This window comes from Phoxinus phoxinus (assembly GCF_949152265.1).
Source record: "Phoxinus phoxinus genome assembly, chromosome: 5".
In the NCBI taxonomy this organism is placed as follows: Eukaryota; Metazoa; Chordata; class Actinopteri; order Cypriniformes; family Leuciscidae; genus Phoxinus; species Phoxinus phoxinus.
The window spans coordinates 34166333-34183126 of NC_136880.1; the positions used below are offsets into that span (position 1 = coordinate 34166333).

Below are 16794 nucleotides of genomic sequence, written 5' to 3' on the forward strand. Positions count from 1 at the left end.
TTGTAGTTTTACTGATTATTTTGCATTGCACCTAACTTTAACTTTTGTTTCTGCTGTAAAGAAGTGATATTGCCATCTAAGGGCATTGACGGTACCATATCTTATGCATTTTTCCTTTACTCACCCACACTTGTCAACAAGGCTATTTTACATGAATGTAAGTGCATTAGCAGGTAGTTGCTGAATCGCAGGTGTTTGATTTATGAGATGAAGTCATGATTGCAGCCGGTGATGAGGCCGAAACCAGCACATCCAGTGCACGACTTTTAATTTTACTTAACATTATTTTATTTATCCGCTATATTGACGAGACCATTTTAAAGGATATTTGTTTACTTCGGCCTTTTTTGTGCACTTGAGCTTGACTGAGGCTGTTGAGTCGAACTTGATTTATTGCAAAGTTTCTTATTTTCACTGGTATGTATCTTAAGTGTTGAGGACTAGTGCATCTTTGACCCTACATTCCGTATGAGTAAAATGCTTACGTGCTGTTAAAATCAGATACTCTAAGACTTTTACTAAAGTCGTATTGGAATTAGTGACTTGTAACTTGTAATGGAGTTATTTTAGCTGCAAGGTATCTGTACTTTTACTCAGGTATGGTTTTCATGCACTCTTTTACACCTCTGGAAAAGATCCATTCTCAAAAAGAATGATTAATTCATTATTCTGATATTCTTACTTCTAATATGAACTCTCATGAACATGTCAATGAGAGCTTGGGTTGGAAGTCCAGATTTTGACAACATAATTTTGATAATAAAACCACACAAAGCTATTGAATAGCTTCAGGAGACTGATTTTATTATTCTTTTTTTTGTGTATTTTGGCAAAAGAGTGGCTGGAATATTATTAAAACATATATTTTTTTGTGTGCCTCATGGAATAAAGAAAACCATACTGGTTTGGAATTACATTATGGAGAATAAATGATGGCAGAATTTGCATATTTAGGTGAACTATTCTTCATAGAAGCAATGGCATGGTCTGCAGGACAGAAATCTGTAAGCCGTCGTGAAAAACGGTGCTCATGTGACAGCATATTAGACCAGGAAGGTAAATTGATATGTAAATTGAGTGCGCGACTCAGAGAATAAGGAAATCTGAACCTGAAATATGCTAGACCTTCACATAGAGCGAGAACAGCTTCCCCCCCCTCCTGTCAGCAGAGTACAATAGCAGGCCCAGGCAAACCGAACATCTCATATCTGTCTCCTCTGTGGGGCAGAATGTTCTGGAGAAAGAGAGCGAGAGCGCATTAGGCAACACAAAGTGATTTGTCCTCATGGTGTTCAGGCCGTACCGAGAGAGCAGAGACCATGCTGAACAAAAGCAAGCAGCACACGCTCATTTATTGGAGGAACACTGGAAGATTGGAGTCGTTCATCAGGATGATGCTCACTGCTTTGTTCGTCAAGGAGAGACGTTTTGTCAATACAAGATGCTCTTTTTCTCATTAGATTCCTGAGAGGCCTGTCAGCCATACAGACGTACAGTGAGAACAGATTGACAAGATTTGTGGTCCTCAATATCCGCATACACACTATGTAATGGAAATGTATGTTTCCTATTGACGTATGCAGCATAGAATCCGCACATTTTCATCTAATCCATTCATCCATCTAGCTATCTATCCATCCAATGTCTCTCTTTATAAGTGATCTATCTATCTATCTATCTATCTATCTATCTATCTATCTATCTATCCATCCATCCAATGTCTGTCTCTCTATCACTTATTCATCCATCTAATATCTATCTATCTATCTATCTATCTATCTATCTATCTATCTATCTATCTATCTATCTATCTATCTATCTACCTATCTACCTATCTATCTATCTCAATCTAAACTCATGACAAACTATAAAATGACATGACAAAAGAAACAACCTTTATTTCAGAAAGTAAGATGCTAGAATGCTGCTGATGTAACTGTTGTACTTTTATACATCTCTGTAAATAGATGATGGTATTGGATTATAACCTAATAAAACTTTAGAAAACGAATGAAAAATCATTGTCACAACACACACACACACACAAAGTATTTTGGTATGCACTTGTCACTTTCCTGACAGCATAGCTGAGTGCTATCATAATAAACAGCTGTTATATTTGCTGATATTTTCACATTTGTCAGATTGCATTCATAAAACAACATGAGAAAGTGGCGTGTTTTCTAGTTTTGATGACCTTCACCTACCGTTCTTGTTTATTTGGCACATTTGTCTCCTTTTTTTTTCTTCATTCTCCTTGACATCAATGACAAGATGAGTCGGGGTTTACACACACACACACGTGCACAGGGGGATCCATCCGTCCAGCCAATTAGTGGCGTTTACATGATGACAAGCTTGTGTTTGATTCAGCCAAATAAAATCAGCATCAAACGAAAGTGATGGAGCATGATGAACACTGGGAGTCGGCTCCACTATGTGGTGTATACACACGTATGTACAGTATGTGTGTGTGTGTGAGTGAGGTGTGCTTGCCAAAGACCGAATCATTCAAACTCTTCTCTGCCACGCAATCACAGCTTCAGCCTGCCAACTGGCCATGGCTGGGCTCCTGTGACCCTGGCATGGGCGGCCCCTCTCCTCATCATTACTGCCAAATTAAAAGCCAGAAGCCTCCAGCTCATCTGTCTCCCTTCTGCCGACTCTTATCACAGGCTCGGCCGCTCCCTCGCCGTGCCGAACGGAGAGCACGCTTATTACGGGAGCCTTGGAACTCGCCCCAAACCAATTATAATCAAAAGATGATTTTAAAATGTACTAGTCCTTGATTGTAATGAGAGAGTTCTACATTTTCTTCTCAGATTAGCTGTCATGAGTGATTCTTACTTTGAGACAAATTACCGAGGGGAGTTTAGGCTCAGGAACAGGGGAGAAGAGAACCTGAAGAAAGGAAATGTAATTCCCTCATAGCTTCTCTCATTAAAGCGTAATGCTGTTTGCAAAGGAGCATAAAAGATTAGGCAGTTACATGTGGGACGATGCGGAGGCTGATTCGGTTCAAGAAGATCTTCAGTCAAGCATCCTCATGACCTGCTGTAAGGTACGGAGGATAAAAAATGGGTTTCTAGACACCCAAAGGCACAAATCAGTACATTCGGCGTCCATATTGGTAACACCTCCAGCTGCAATTTTCTAAGATTTTCTCCTAACTAATTAAAAGGTGAAAGATTTATATAGTCTCTGATACACAACACCAGGGTTGAACATGTATAAAAAAATGCTATCTTGAATGATTTTTCTTATTATTATTATTTTATTATTATTTGAATTACTGACACCTTATTGTTATTTATTTATTTATTTACTACATAAATCATGTAACAACTCAACCATCCATTTATTTTTACTCTATATTAAATATAAACCACCTCATTTTACACACAAGGGAATTTTGAGCTTGTGTTTAGTCTCATATTCAAGCTTCCATCACAGACACCGATTATATGAAAAGGTAAACTTGTTCACTTAAAAATGTGAAACTGCTATTATAATTTCATTACCATGTGCCTTCAGGAGACACACTTCGGGGAACTTTTTTTTTTTTTTTTTGCGTAAACTGCAACTGCAATTAGTTGACAAATGACTGCGATGTTTAAAATGTTCCAGGAGCTTTTATACTGGGTATGTTGCACTATATTGCTGCAGGCGAAGGCAGACGGTTTCAGAATCATACCCACGGAGACACCAGCACACCAGTGGGTATTTTTAGACATTCCAACGTGCCCTCAGAGACTACTCACAGATGTGCTAGTGTGCTCAACACACACACACACATATATATGCAAAGACAAACTTTTATCAGGGCATACACTTATACAAACTCTCATTTGAACACTTTTATTCATGTTTTAGGTGGCATACTCAATCAAACACATTCAGACTCAATTAAAGTCAGCATGAAAGGGAAGTTTTGATCATCTTTTCTTCCCTATTGTGATGTATATATCCGATTGAAACGGCTTCTGGAATGAGAAAAAAAATTTAGGGCGGGTTTGATTTTGTCCTTTGGGGATTGATTGGATCGTAGGAAGTTAGACGTTACTAACTAAATGGAAGCAGATCTGAATGCAACATTCTGTAAAAATATAAGAATCTTCAATTATGATTTCATGGTGACTTTAAAGTACACACAGACTGGAAAACAGTGATTAATGTTACAGCTGAATCTATTATAGGAAGGAAACTTCATCTCCTTCAGCAGCATGGAAATAATCGTAATCTTTTCCTCACTCTCGAGTTCTGAATGGCAATTTTATGGCTGCTTTATAAAATACACCTTTTTATAGGTGATGTTTTTATCTTTTTTATGCGTTTCAGACATTGTGGCTACATCAAAGCGAAGCAAGATCCAGATGAAGAGAAAATGCAGTTTCAGAACGGGAGAGGTACGTGGCCAAAATAGCTTGCACACAAACACACAAAACACTCATAAATAATGGATAGTCAAAACAAATGGTTGTTTTTAGAGGTAACATAAATGTAAAAGGTCTCTCTTCCAGCTGTGAGAGTGGGATATAAATCAAAAACTCTCATGCTCAACCTCACTGTGGAGTTTATCTTTTTCAACATTTTTAGGGGACTGTTTGGGTTTATGGTCCAGTCGTGTCTTGGCTTTCATTTGGACTCAAAATCCCTGTGTGAAAAACATATGTGATCTCTTTTTTCTTCTTCTTCTTAATGCAGTGAAACTGCCAGGAAGCAGGACGTACATTCACCCCCACACTTATGAGGACCCAAATCAAGCCGTCCGAGATTTTGCCAAGGAAATTGATGCCTCTAATATACGTATAGAGAGAGTTATAGGTGCAGGTGAGAGTCTGACTCTTCTGTAGACCAAATTGTGGAAATAAAATCACTTTGAATTTACAAATATACATTACACAAATGTTGCTACTTGCATACTAGGGTTTGTTCACTTCATAAAACCTTTTTCTGAATGTTTTCAGGGCGTAAGTTGCAGTTCTTTGATAATGTATGTCAAAGAATAGAGATTTGTATTTGAGCCCTAATTATACAACGTCTGCCGACTGTAATCCTCCCACACAAAGCTGCTGTTTGAAACACTGACCTATTAATACCACATATCTCTGCGTCTGAACTTGGCTTTGAAATCTCATTTTCCTCGGCGTATGGCTTCTCTGTGAGTGAATGTCTGCTTCTCCATTTTCAAAAAAAATGTGTACTTTGTGCTTCTTTCATTCTTTCTCTTTCATTTCCTCTTTCTCTCCATCTGGCTGCAATAGTGTTCATCAGAGTTCTTTAGGGCTTTAGGAGATCTGAATTAAACGATACCATCTAGAAATGTTGTTAGATTCTTTTGTGTGAGAACAGAACATGCGTTTAACCCAGACTTGTTTGGCTGAGATGTTATCCACCACATTGCACAGCTTTCCCCAAACTCTCTCTGTGTCAGTTCAACACATCTGACATTCTGCACAGCTTTCTGGAACACTTGATTCTGGTTGTTCAGTAGTGAAATTCTGCAGAGATGGATGGATGGATGGATGGATGGATGGATGGATGAATGGATGGATGGATGGATGGATGGATGGATGGATGGATGGATCATAGATAGATAGATCATAGATAGATAGATCATAGATAGATAGATCATAGATAGATAGGTCATAGATAGATAGGTCATAGATAGATAGGTCATAGATAGATAGATCATAGATAGATCATAGATAGATAGATCATAGATAGATAGATCATAGATAGATAGATAGATAGATAGATAGATAGATAGATAGATAGATAGATAGATAGATAGATAGATAGATAGATCATAGATAGATAGATCATAGATAGATAGATCATAGGTAGATAGATCATAGATAGAACAATGACAGAAAGACATACGTAAGATGGATGGATGGATGGATGGATGGATGGATGGATGGATGGATGGATGGATGGATGGATGGATGGATGGATGGATAGATAGATAGATAGATAGATAGATAGATAGATAGATAGATAGATAGATAGATAGATAGATAGATAGATAGATCATAGATAGAACAATGACAGAAAGACATACGTAAGATAGATGGATGGATGTAAGGATAGATAGATAGATAGATAGATAGATAGATAGATAGATAGATAGATAGATAGATAGATAGATAGATAGATAGATAGATAGATAGATAGATAGATATAGACTGACTGATTGATACATAGATTGATAGAATATTTCCAATTCAATATTTCATGTTTATTTATATTTTGCTATGTAGTGTGCTGAAATAAAATAAAATAAATTAATAATAATAATAAAGTGTTTTGCCTTGCTTCTCAGTAAAAAAATATCTAAACATCCTTAAATTGTGTGTAATATATACATAATTTTTAAAAACATAAACCTCACCAAATGTTGTTATATTCATGAGAAAAAAACAATAAAATTAACTAAAATAAAGAAATATCAAGTTAAATAAATATCTTAAAGTCACAGATGTAAAATCAGTGTCCAAAGTCAAGTGGATATTATTTATGCATATTTCCTTCAAAAACCTGTCAAAGCCTGACGCTGATGGAAGCCGTGTGTCGCTCCCTAGGTGAGTTTGGTGAGGTTTGCAGTGGCCGTCTGAAGCTCCCCAGCAAGAGAGAAATCTACGTGGCCATTAAAAGTCTGAAGGCAGGATACTCCGAAAAGCAGAGGCGGGACTTCCTGAGCGAGGCCAGCATCATGGGACAGTTCGACCACCCCAACATCATCCGACTGGAGGGAGTCGTTACCAGATGTAAGTGACTGACATGTTCTTTCGTGTTCACCTTCATCGACTGAAACATTTAAGTAAACATACACTGCATTATAAACACTGAGGGGAAAATAAGCTGTTCTCAAAAGGGCTTTCAGATTTCAATTGCACACTTGAGTTCATTGCTCAGTGTGTGGTTGAATAGCACAAGTGTGACAAAAAATGATTATTGTGACTACACCAACAACCCTTTTCCGCCACAGTGGTCACAAAGTGTTTTCATGGCATTGTGATTAAGAGCCAGATGGAGGTGTGCTGTATACTCGCTGATGTGCTCAGCCTTGGGGAGGACAGGAACAGAGCTCCACTGTTCCACCTGAATGGATCTGTTGAGTTGGATCTGACCACACAAGAGTATTGGCTCGCTACAGCAGATGTATTGCAGAGCAAGCCTAGATTCTCGGTTAAAGCTTGACTAAACATTCTTGCTCTAAACGTACCCGTTAACTGTTTACTTAACTTTTCATTAGGGAATGTTTGGCTCCTTGGAAACTTTTCATTAACATTTAAGCAGAACGTTAACATCAAAATAATATTAAGTAAACCTAAGTGTTAAACGTCTTTTCGAATTGGCACGTAACTCGTTCTGCACTGTCTGTGCAAGGACAATTTGTTGAAAAGAGGTCTGTTACTTTGCAAATGGATTTTCACCTGGTAGATTATTTGTTTTGTGTCTTTTTACTTGGGCCAAAAGACAACCCAACCCCATTAAAAAAAAAAAAAACTTGCAAACGGGAACCAGTGTTCGTACAATTGAAATACTATTGTATTTTTTTTTATTTTTTTTTGAATTAGTTAAAAAATTTTATACTTCCTGTTTTCATTTTTAGTTAAAGTTTTAGTCATTTTGGTGTGTGTTTTGTCAATTTTATACGTTTTTAAAAGATGTCTGTTTAGTTTTGTACATCAAGTTAAATAAATGAAAATGAGAAATGTTCCCTTGGCAACTAGCTAATATAAAATGAGTTTAAGTTTGTTTTATTTTATTTCAATATATATATATATATATATATATATATATTTTTTTTTTTTTTTTTTTACGTAAAAATTTTGTTTTAGTTTCATTTAACTATAATAACCCTGATGGGAACATAAAAAAAAACTTATGTATACTACTAGTATTTTGATTAGAATGTAATAATATTGTTGGCTTTTAAACATTTTCAGCAACATGAAGAACATTACAAATCAACGTTGTTAATTCAAAAGAATGTTGTCAGGAATGTTATACTAACCTTTAAATAGCATTATAGTCACTTTCTTTTTTTAAATAGACATTTTAATATTCTTACAACCAAAGGGGAATACTTGTAAAAAAAAATGAGGACATGAATTTGTTATCTGGGAACTTAATGTGAGGCCACTTTCTCCTTGCGTATTATATTCTCTGTGTTTGTTTTTCCTTTTATCGTTTGTTTCTCCCATCTTTGACTGCCGTTTTGCACGTATATGTTTGTGGCCTATTGCCGTTGTCTAAATTGGATCTTAATCGCAGACAGAGATAGACTTACACTGGGTTATGCGTGTTGGAAACCTTTAAGAGTCTCATTATCTCATCAGTAATGGGGAAGAGCTTATCGAAGAACTTCAGCTTTCACCAGACGCCACACAAAAACCCTTTCTTTCAAGTGTCATTATGACTGAACCAACGTCTGTGACTCTCCACACTACCTATAGAGCACAACAATGAGAGTATGCATATTTATGACTGCATGAATATTAATAATTTAAATAGTTAATTGGATGTGTTTTAAGTGTCATAAATATTCAGCAGCGCACATACGAACAGCGAAGTCTCGACATTTCTTATTCATTTTTCGCTCTGTTCTCTCTAATGCGGAATGCTAATTTTGACCTTTTGTTAGCATTGGTTTGTGCAGTTTACAGAACTATTTTCTCTGTAAATCGAGTTTGCTTTTCATTTTGAAAAGGCAGACGCTGCCTAATTGCCTGTCTTCCAGTTATAAGTGGTGTATTTATGTTCTGAGCAAATATCAGGGGCTCAAGGTTAAAGCTCAGTTCAGTATCTCTCGGAGCACGCAGACTATTTGGAAGAACAAAGTAGCGGTTTAAGTGAGAGTAATGCATTCAACATTGGGCTGCACTTTGACCTCTGTCTTCATGGAATAGACCGGTCCTCTCTGGGAATCTAAAAAAAGCCTGAATTTGACAGGGTAAAAGAGAGTTTAGAGGAAGATGTAGAGGGAAAATATGAGACATTCTCAGAAACAAGCATGAGGGCATAGAAATGTACACCGCAATATGTTTACTAATTTTAGAATCTGCAAGAAGTTTGTCATGTAAAAAAGACCCTTGGTTACAGTGTAATTACAATTTAAATACAGTGTAATACATTTACACTAAGTACTAAGTAATGTTAATTAACTACATGTACTTAATAAAGGGTTAGTGTTAGGATATGGGTTTGGTTTAGGATTAGTTGCATGTAATTATGCTTAATTTACTGTTATTTATACAGTAAGTACATGTACAACTTCTGATCAAGCTATTTGACATTCTTACATATAAAAACTGAATTTACACTTTTGCGTAAGATATTATTTTTGTGAAAATTTGTCTTGTGGTATGTACTCAAATATCTTAATTTTAACTAAGCATCTTACAGATTTTTGAAGGGTAAAGTGATAGTCATGTCACTCCCCATATGGCCGCATGTACTCTGGCCTTGGGGGTTGTGAATAGTTGCACGTATGACAGCGAAGAGAGGCAATTTCACAGATCACTGCTCAGCAGGTCAGTGGCTGCAGGGCCGAGGAGAGGGCAAGGGAACAGCAGGGACAACTCGCTAACCTTTAACTCCAAACAGTTATTCAAAACATCCATTTCTAACAGCTCTCAGCATTAAAATCCTTCCATTTTTGACAACCTTTAAAACCTGAATTGTATGCAGGGTTGTGTCTCAATATGCCACTGCATGATCATTGATTAGCTCCTTCGCGAATGGTGTCTGATTCATAAATGAGTCATTATTTTTATTCATTTCCATGAATGAAAAGATATTAAAATCATTTTTATAGTGAATATATGTTCTTTTATTTTTGCTCGGCTCTAAAATATTTCATAAAATATTTCATTGGCACGCAGACTCTTTGGATGAATAAAGTAGCAGTTTAAGTCAAATAAATCCATTCAATCTAAGGCTGCAGTCTCTAAAAAATCATTGTGGAATTATGTTTAAAAATCCAGCAATCTCAAAGGACTACAAAAGTAATGGAAAATATACCAAAAAAACAGGACAGACCAGGTTACGTTTGATATTAAACAAAGTCTCAACTTTCAAACTTTTTAATCCTTTTTTAAAGAAATTTAAACAATAAATACCGTTTTGTGGCTCTTTAATGTGTCGTGAAAGATTGCTCTAGAGCCTTAGTTAAAGCTGCTCGTGACTCGATCATCTCTTCCTTCTAGTTAATTTATAGCATCAAATAAACATGAATGAACATCAGAAGGAATGTTGTTTCAACCGCATGAAGACGTCAGGACACACTTTTTTTCAAGTTCAAATCCACCGACGTTAATCTACTAACTCTCCCGACTGCTTTGTCAGACAAAATGGCGGATTCGGCGGATTGTGATTTTTCAGATCGTCTGTCAAACTCGCTACGAAGGGTGAATTGCAAAGTCACGCAGTCCGTGATGGACAGATCGTTAATACGGCTGGTCCATGTGGTAATTATATCAGGCAAGACATTCTAACGTTCGCCTATAATTCATCGACCTCAAACATGGCTTACCATTCGTAATCATTATCATGTCGTAAGTAGTAGCCTACGTTAGCCAGTTTACATGGCCGCTCGCTTTAACGTCAATGTTAATCTAGATCAGGGATGGGCAACTTCGGTCCTCGAGGGCCACTGTCCTGCAGAGTTTAGCTTCAACCCTAATCAAACACACCTGAACAAGCTAATCAAGGTCTTCAGGATTACTAGAAAGCTACAGGCAGATGTGTTTTTATCAGGGTTGGAGCTAAACTCTGCAGGACAGTGGCCCTCCAGGACCGAAGCTGCCCATCCCTGATCTAGATAAATGTGTACTATTAATAGGCACATATCCAAGTGTTCGTGCGAAGTACGGAAGCTGAATTAGTTACCGCACTTACTGAGGTAAGTTTAACTTGAACTGCATTTCTCTCTATAGGCACATCCATTATTAGCCTGGCTCCGCCTCCCTACGTACTTCCGCTCAATTTTCATTTTCCTTCAGTACTACGTCTGGGATTGTGCTATATTCTTTGGTTTTCTCCAGTCAAATTTTTACTGGTCCAATCAGCGAACAGAGGGAGTGGCTGAAAACGATGACGTTGAGGTTTTGCGCTAGTTTGAGTCGTCACACGTCACAACCAAACGTTAGCGATTGGTTGTGGCAGATCCAGAGTGGCTCTAGGCAGATCCAATAGTTTTAAACTTCAACAGAGTACCCGCCTTCAAGGAAGTTAACTCTTGTCAATGGAGAGTGGCCAGACTCTGTACAAATGAAATGTACGAGAGTCTGGTAGAACCAGGCTAATCCATTATACTGTGTAGATGACGAATTGGCGTCATCAACTTCATATTTGCAGCCAACACTTACCAAGAAAAAACTAGTTTATTAATAAATTAACAAAATGTCCAGACAGTCTCCTCTCTTTTTGTTCTAACACATTCATAATCATTACTTTAATAATGCGCTGCATTATTATGGTTTAGTATTTATTATAATGTAGAACAATGTTAGAAATGTTACATATAATACTCTTTTTCAGACCTGAAACTGAGACCATTCTCCAAAATGATTCTGGCCTCCCATGTTATCTTTCAGGGCTCATTTTAGTAATGTACACAAAGAAGCTTTTTTAAATGTAGTTTTTATGGTGTATGTGTGTATTTTCCTTCTTTTTTTTCTTCTTATTGTGGGAGCCCTGATCAACAAATCCAAAACAGAGGCCCAATCAACAGTGCTTTATCAGAATAATGTTCCAAACCCTCCCTCTCACTGTGATTGCTTCCATTGTTATGTAGATGGTGGGTATGGTGCGACTAAAAGAAATCTTTGGAAATAGCCCTTTTAATTGCTATCTCGTCATTTGTCAGAAAAGTTATGATCTTTCCGTATCTCTCATTTCCTCCTTTATGTGCCAACAATCGCCTAATCTGGAAGCATTCAATTTGGAGGAGGCTATCATCTCCTCTCATCGCGCTCTTTCCACCGCAAAAGGATTTTCCTCCTAACGAAGTGGCTGCTATTTCGAGAAAGCATTCATTAAAACCGCCGCTCTTTTGTTTAGGGGACAATGAGAGTTTAAAGTCTTGCGGAGACTCTTGTGTTAAATTGCGTTAACTCTTGTGGTAGATTAAGGGCTGCGATGTACCTCCGGGTCTCTGTGCTGTTCTTGGAAAGGACTTGTAAAGCAACTTAGTGCTAAGTACATCATGTGTCATTTAGTTAAAACACCATTTGGAAAATCAATAAGATTGTAAAGTTGAAGAACAGCGTCTTTTGTTCTTTTGTTCATAATCGTAGCGGGAGGACACAAAGTGGGCCGCCGGGGTATCAACCTGGTCAATATCTCTTTAATCCTATAAGTTAGTACCTTGTAGATCAAAGCCAGGAATATATGGAGATATGAGTTCTGCTGTTCCCACAGTAACCGCTGTCGAAATAAAACCGCTTTAATGGGGGTGTAAAATCAATACTCTATTTGCAATAGGGGTTCTCACTCTGTGGGTGAGCCAGCATTGAGAATAGCCCAATCTGCTTGCCTGATTTGAGCTTGTTAAGGGGTGTCACTGCTGGGGTCCTGATGGGACGACTGCAGGCCACATGTAAAACCTCTTGTGTGCCGCTCTACACACAAACATATGTTTATACACAAGCGTTCAAGCTGGTGTGCCTCCCTCCCCATACGCAATTACCCAATCCGCCTCGTATCTGATGTCACAAAGCAATTTTTATCGCCTACACACACACAAACACTCTAGATGTCAAATCACCTGCTACAAAGGTCTGTTTCCTTTAATGATTATCCTACAGTCCTGGTTAGAGCTAAATCACAGGGGCATTGCATTACACAGATGAGGTGTTATGTGATATTGATTACTTGAGTTTGTTGCAGGTATTCATTTTTTTTTACCGAACCTGCAATACAAACATGTACATGTAGGTCAGAAGGACTCCCCTGGGAATAGATTTATCCGGCAATTTTCCCCGGTAAGTATGTATAGAGTTCAAGAGATTCTGTGCAAAATGCCTTTGACAGCAGCGTGCTGTGACAGCTTTATCTAAGTGGATATGTTTAAAATCTCTGTCCTAGATATCACAACACATGTAGACCTGGATCCAATCTGTTATTTTCATCAGAGACAATGACAACTTAGTCTTTATTCCGGGCCATTAATAGTCACATTTACATTTTGCATTTATTCATTTAAGCAGAAACTTTTATCCCAGACGACGACAGTGCAACAACATAAGCGATTCATAATTTGTTTGTGTCTTTTAGATGTTTCTTGAAGGTAGCAAGGGATCAGCAGTTGGGAAAATCAAAGCCTCTATTTATTTATTTATTTACACTACTGTTCAAAATTTTTGGAAGTTTTTTTATGTTTTGGAAAGAAGCCACTTATGCTCTTATGGTTTGATGTTATTACAGTTTAAAAGTACTTTAAAATATAATTTTGTCTAGTGAAACTAGTCCAGCGGTTTCAAATGATCCTTCAAAAATCATTGTGCTTAACATACCTCATTGTTATCAATATTGAAAAAAAAATTTGTGGAAATCGTGATTTTTTTTCTCTCTCTTATTTTAAGGATTATTAAGAGACTTCAGAAGATTATTTTATTTGAATTAGAATTTATGTTACAATGAAAACGTTTTTATTACCACTTTTGAGTGCTTTTGCTTATTTCTGCTGTGAAATAAGTATAAAAAATAATTAAAAACTTTTTTTATTTCTCAAAGTTTGTTGTTAACCCATAATGACATCATAATATCACTGTAAGAAAAAAAAAGTCATAGAAAAGGACTTAAAGGGATAGTTCACCCAAAAATGAAAATTCTGTCATCATTTACTCACCCTTAAGTTGTTCCAAACCTGTATGTCTTTGTTCTGCCATACACAAAGGAAGATATTTGGAAGACTCTTTGTAACCAGGCGGATCACACAGTATGTAAATCTATAACCTGACCCTGTGTTGAAACTCTAACTCCCGCACACACAGAGCTCATTGTAGATGGCTGCTATTCCAGCCATGCAGGGTTCACGAAGGGTTAAACATATTCTTCTCTTTGTAGAAACAAAACAGAAAGAGAAGAACAGGTCTTGAGGGTGAAATCACAGAGATATGCCTGCTCTCTGTTCATGAGACATGTGATGCTAATGCAGGAAGCTCTCAATGAGCTCTATTGTGCGCTTTTGAGATAGCAAGCACACATTCTGCACCGGATGGAGATGCTTGTGCCATAACCTTTTTGTAACTCATCAAGAAAATATGCCACATCAGATGTCCAGTTGATCTCTTGATAATGCATGAATTAGAGGGGAAATTAAAAAAAAAATCCCCTCAAGGTTGCCAGAGATTAATGTCAAGGACCTTTCAGAGCTGTTTTCCGTAGAGCTCATATTAAGGAGTGTTTTATTAGCTAAACGCCTGCTGTAATCATGGCTGACGGTTGTTTTAGCACTTAAACCCACGTACAAAATCAACACTAGATGACCTTTCAAAAAGATTTGCCAGAGTTTAGTCAAGCGTTGAGTATGAAATTAATTTCCTTGGTAAATTCCAGCTTTTGAAACCAATTCCGATCTGGAGGACACCCGCATTAGAGATTTGATATTTGTTAAAGGCACGTACGTGATCCTGTTAAATCCTCACATCTGCCCTCGCAGTGTTTAACTGCACGTTCATCTCGCGTTTTCTGTCTCTGGGCTCGGCTGTAGGCTGTCACGCTGAGGTCAGGGCCCCGGGAGGCCCCGTAAGCTTCTCTGATCGGATCCACTGCCTCGGCCACCCGCTCTTTCAGGATCAATGCCAGTTGCCGCTTCAACTGTCTTTCTGATAAAGCGGTCACACACACACACACACACAGTGACATCAGATTGCCACCCGTCGCCGTGCCATTCCCAGAACACAGTGTGCCGCGGTCCGTTCCCTCTCTTTCTCTTTCTGCGGCTGACAGCTACATTAGTCTGCCTCTGAAAAGTAAAAGCAATTGCAATTTTTTTCCCCCCTTTTTCGGATGAGACATGGGGGGTTAGGTTTGGGGGTGTCGAGGAAGGCATTTATCTCAGTGAGATAGTGATTTAATTTTAGGTGATGTATAACCAGCCAGTTGCCGTGGTGATGCTCAGAGGGGGGTGATCAAACCTGTTTTTCACAAACGCATAGAGGCATATACTGTATACTGTATATGACTAGAGCACATATCTCAGTATTCCAGAGTGGAGATGTCGGGAATATAAGTCATTTATCAGCACTGACACGGCTAGTGTTTTACACGTCCCTGAGAGAGGCAGAAACAACAGCCCACAACTGAGCACTTAAACACTAATACACTGACGCACATTCTGTGTACACTAATTTTTTATTTTCTTTTTCAGAAGTAGTAACTGTGGACTTTTTTAGAAAGAAAAATGCCATTTGATAGTTTTTTTTTTTACCTCCTGATTTATTTACTACAGACTTTTGCATCAATGTTGTTATTTTAACCTAAACTAAATCTAAAATGATAATTGAGATTAAGTCGAAATAAAATAATTGTATCCCTTAAAACGCCCCTTTGATCACCAAAATTACATATTTTAAAAAAAAAATCCTTGAAAAAAAGATTTGTCATGCCTTAAAAGAGCTTGAATGTAGCTCTAAAACCTTGCCTCATTTAATATACATGGTTCTATGAATATGCAAATTAGCCCTGCCACTCGCTCACTCCAGTTCAAAGATTCACTTGTTGACGATCGCACGTTGACGTGATTGGTTACAAGTTAGTTTGTGATGTCAGAAACACCAGCGATTTTCAAACCGTTTTTAAGACTGTCTTTGGTTCAGTGCAATTTTAAGGAGAAAATACTCAGCAATGGTGTTGACTTGTGAATTTGCACATGGTTCGTCTTAAAGCATATTAAAAACACCACATTGACGTATAAACAACATTAAAAGCCTGATTTTCACCACAGGGAACAAAAACTAAGACCATTTGCAAATCATTTAGACCTGTTTCTGAAAATGTTGGTAAACTGATTTTAATATTGTGTAATGTATGAAATTTATTCCAATAATGCATTTTATTTGCTTAAGTGAATGTTTATCATGAACACATGTATCTCATGCTAACATGATAACCTATTTCCTGCTATCTGAAGCACTGGATGCCCACTTAGCATTCAGTGTCTGTAGATGTGTAAGCCTCCTCTGTGGAGACCTACTTATGCTTGGCGTAGGTTCATACAGAGCCTTCATATGCCCCTTTTACAAAGACAAGCATGGTGTACACCACCAGAATCATACGCACCGACTAATCAACAGGCACATTTGACACGGTCATATTACCCCAGCGGTCACGTTTTGATTCGTTCCGTCAAATCTGTACATGGACGTTTCTGAAATGAAACAAGGGTCGCTAAATTGTTGAACTCTCTGTGACCTGTGAGTGATATATTTAGGTCAGAGGATTGAGAGGGATATGACAGAGCTTGTTAACCGGGACTCGACAAGGCACTGGAACATTTTTCTGTTTATTTCACTCTGTCGCTTTATTTCAGATATCAGGTTGCAGATGATGCCCTGCGGTAGATTGGTGGCAGCAGAAGTATAACTTATGCCTATAAGTGGGAGTGTGTTTGTAAGACTCTGTTTGACTCATTGTTGTCTTGATATCTACAGAAGCAGCTACCTTGTTGTGATCATTCATGTAGGATGTCGTTTTGTGTTCAAAACCGCTTCATGGAATTGAACAGAAGATGCGTTTGTCGTCTCAATATGCTAGTCTGTATGTAAATATCCTTATCCC

At 37.7% G+C, this 16794-nt stretch overlaps 1 protein-coding gene across 4 annotated transcripts in view; it reads left to right on the forward strand.

Moving 5' to 3' along the window:
- The window catches only part of epha4b (eph receptor A4b), a 112591-nt gene that overhangs the window by 81372 nt on the left and 14425 nt on the right, over positions 1–16794 (forward strand). For all 4 annotated transcript variants that reach the window (XM_079612574.1, XM_079612575.1, XM_079612576.1 and 1 more), the window contains 3 exons: positions 4339–4406; positions 4705–4830; positions 6585–6770. In XM_079612574.1, coding sequence (XP_079468700.1) covers positions 4339–4406; positions 4705–4830; positions 6585–6770 — 380 coding nt within the window. The remainder of the gene's footprint in view (positions 1–4338; positions 4407–4704; positions 4831–6584; positions 6771–16794) is intronic.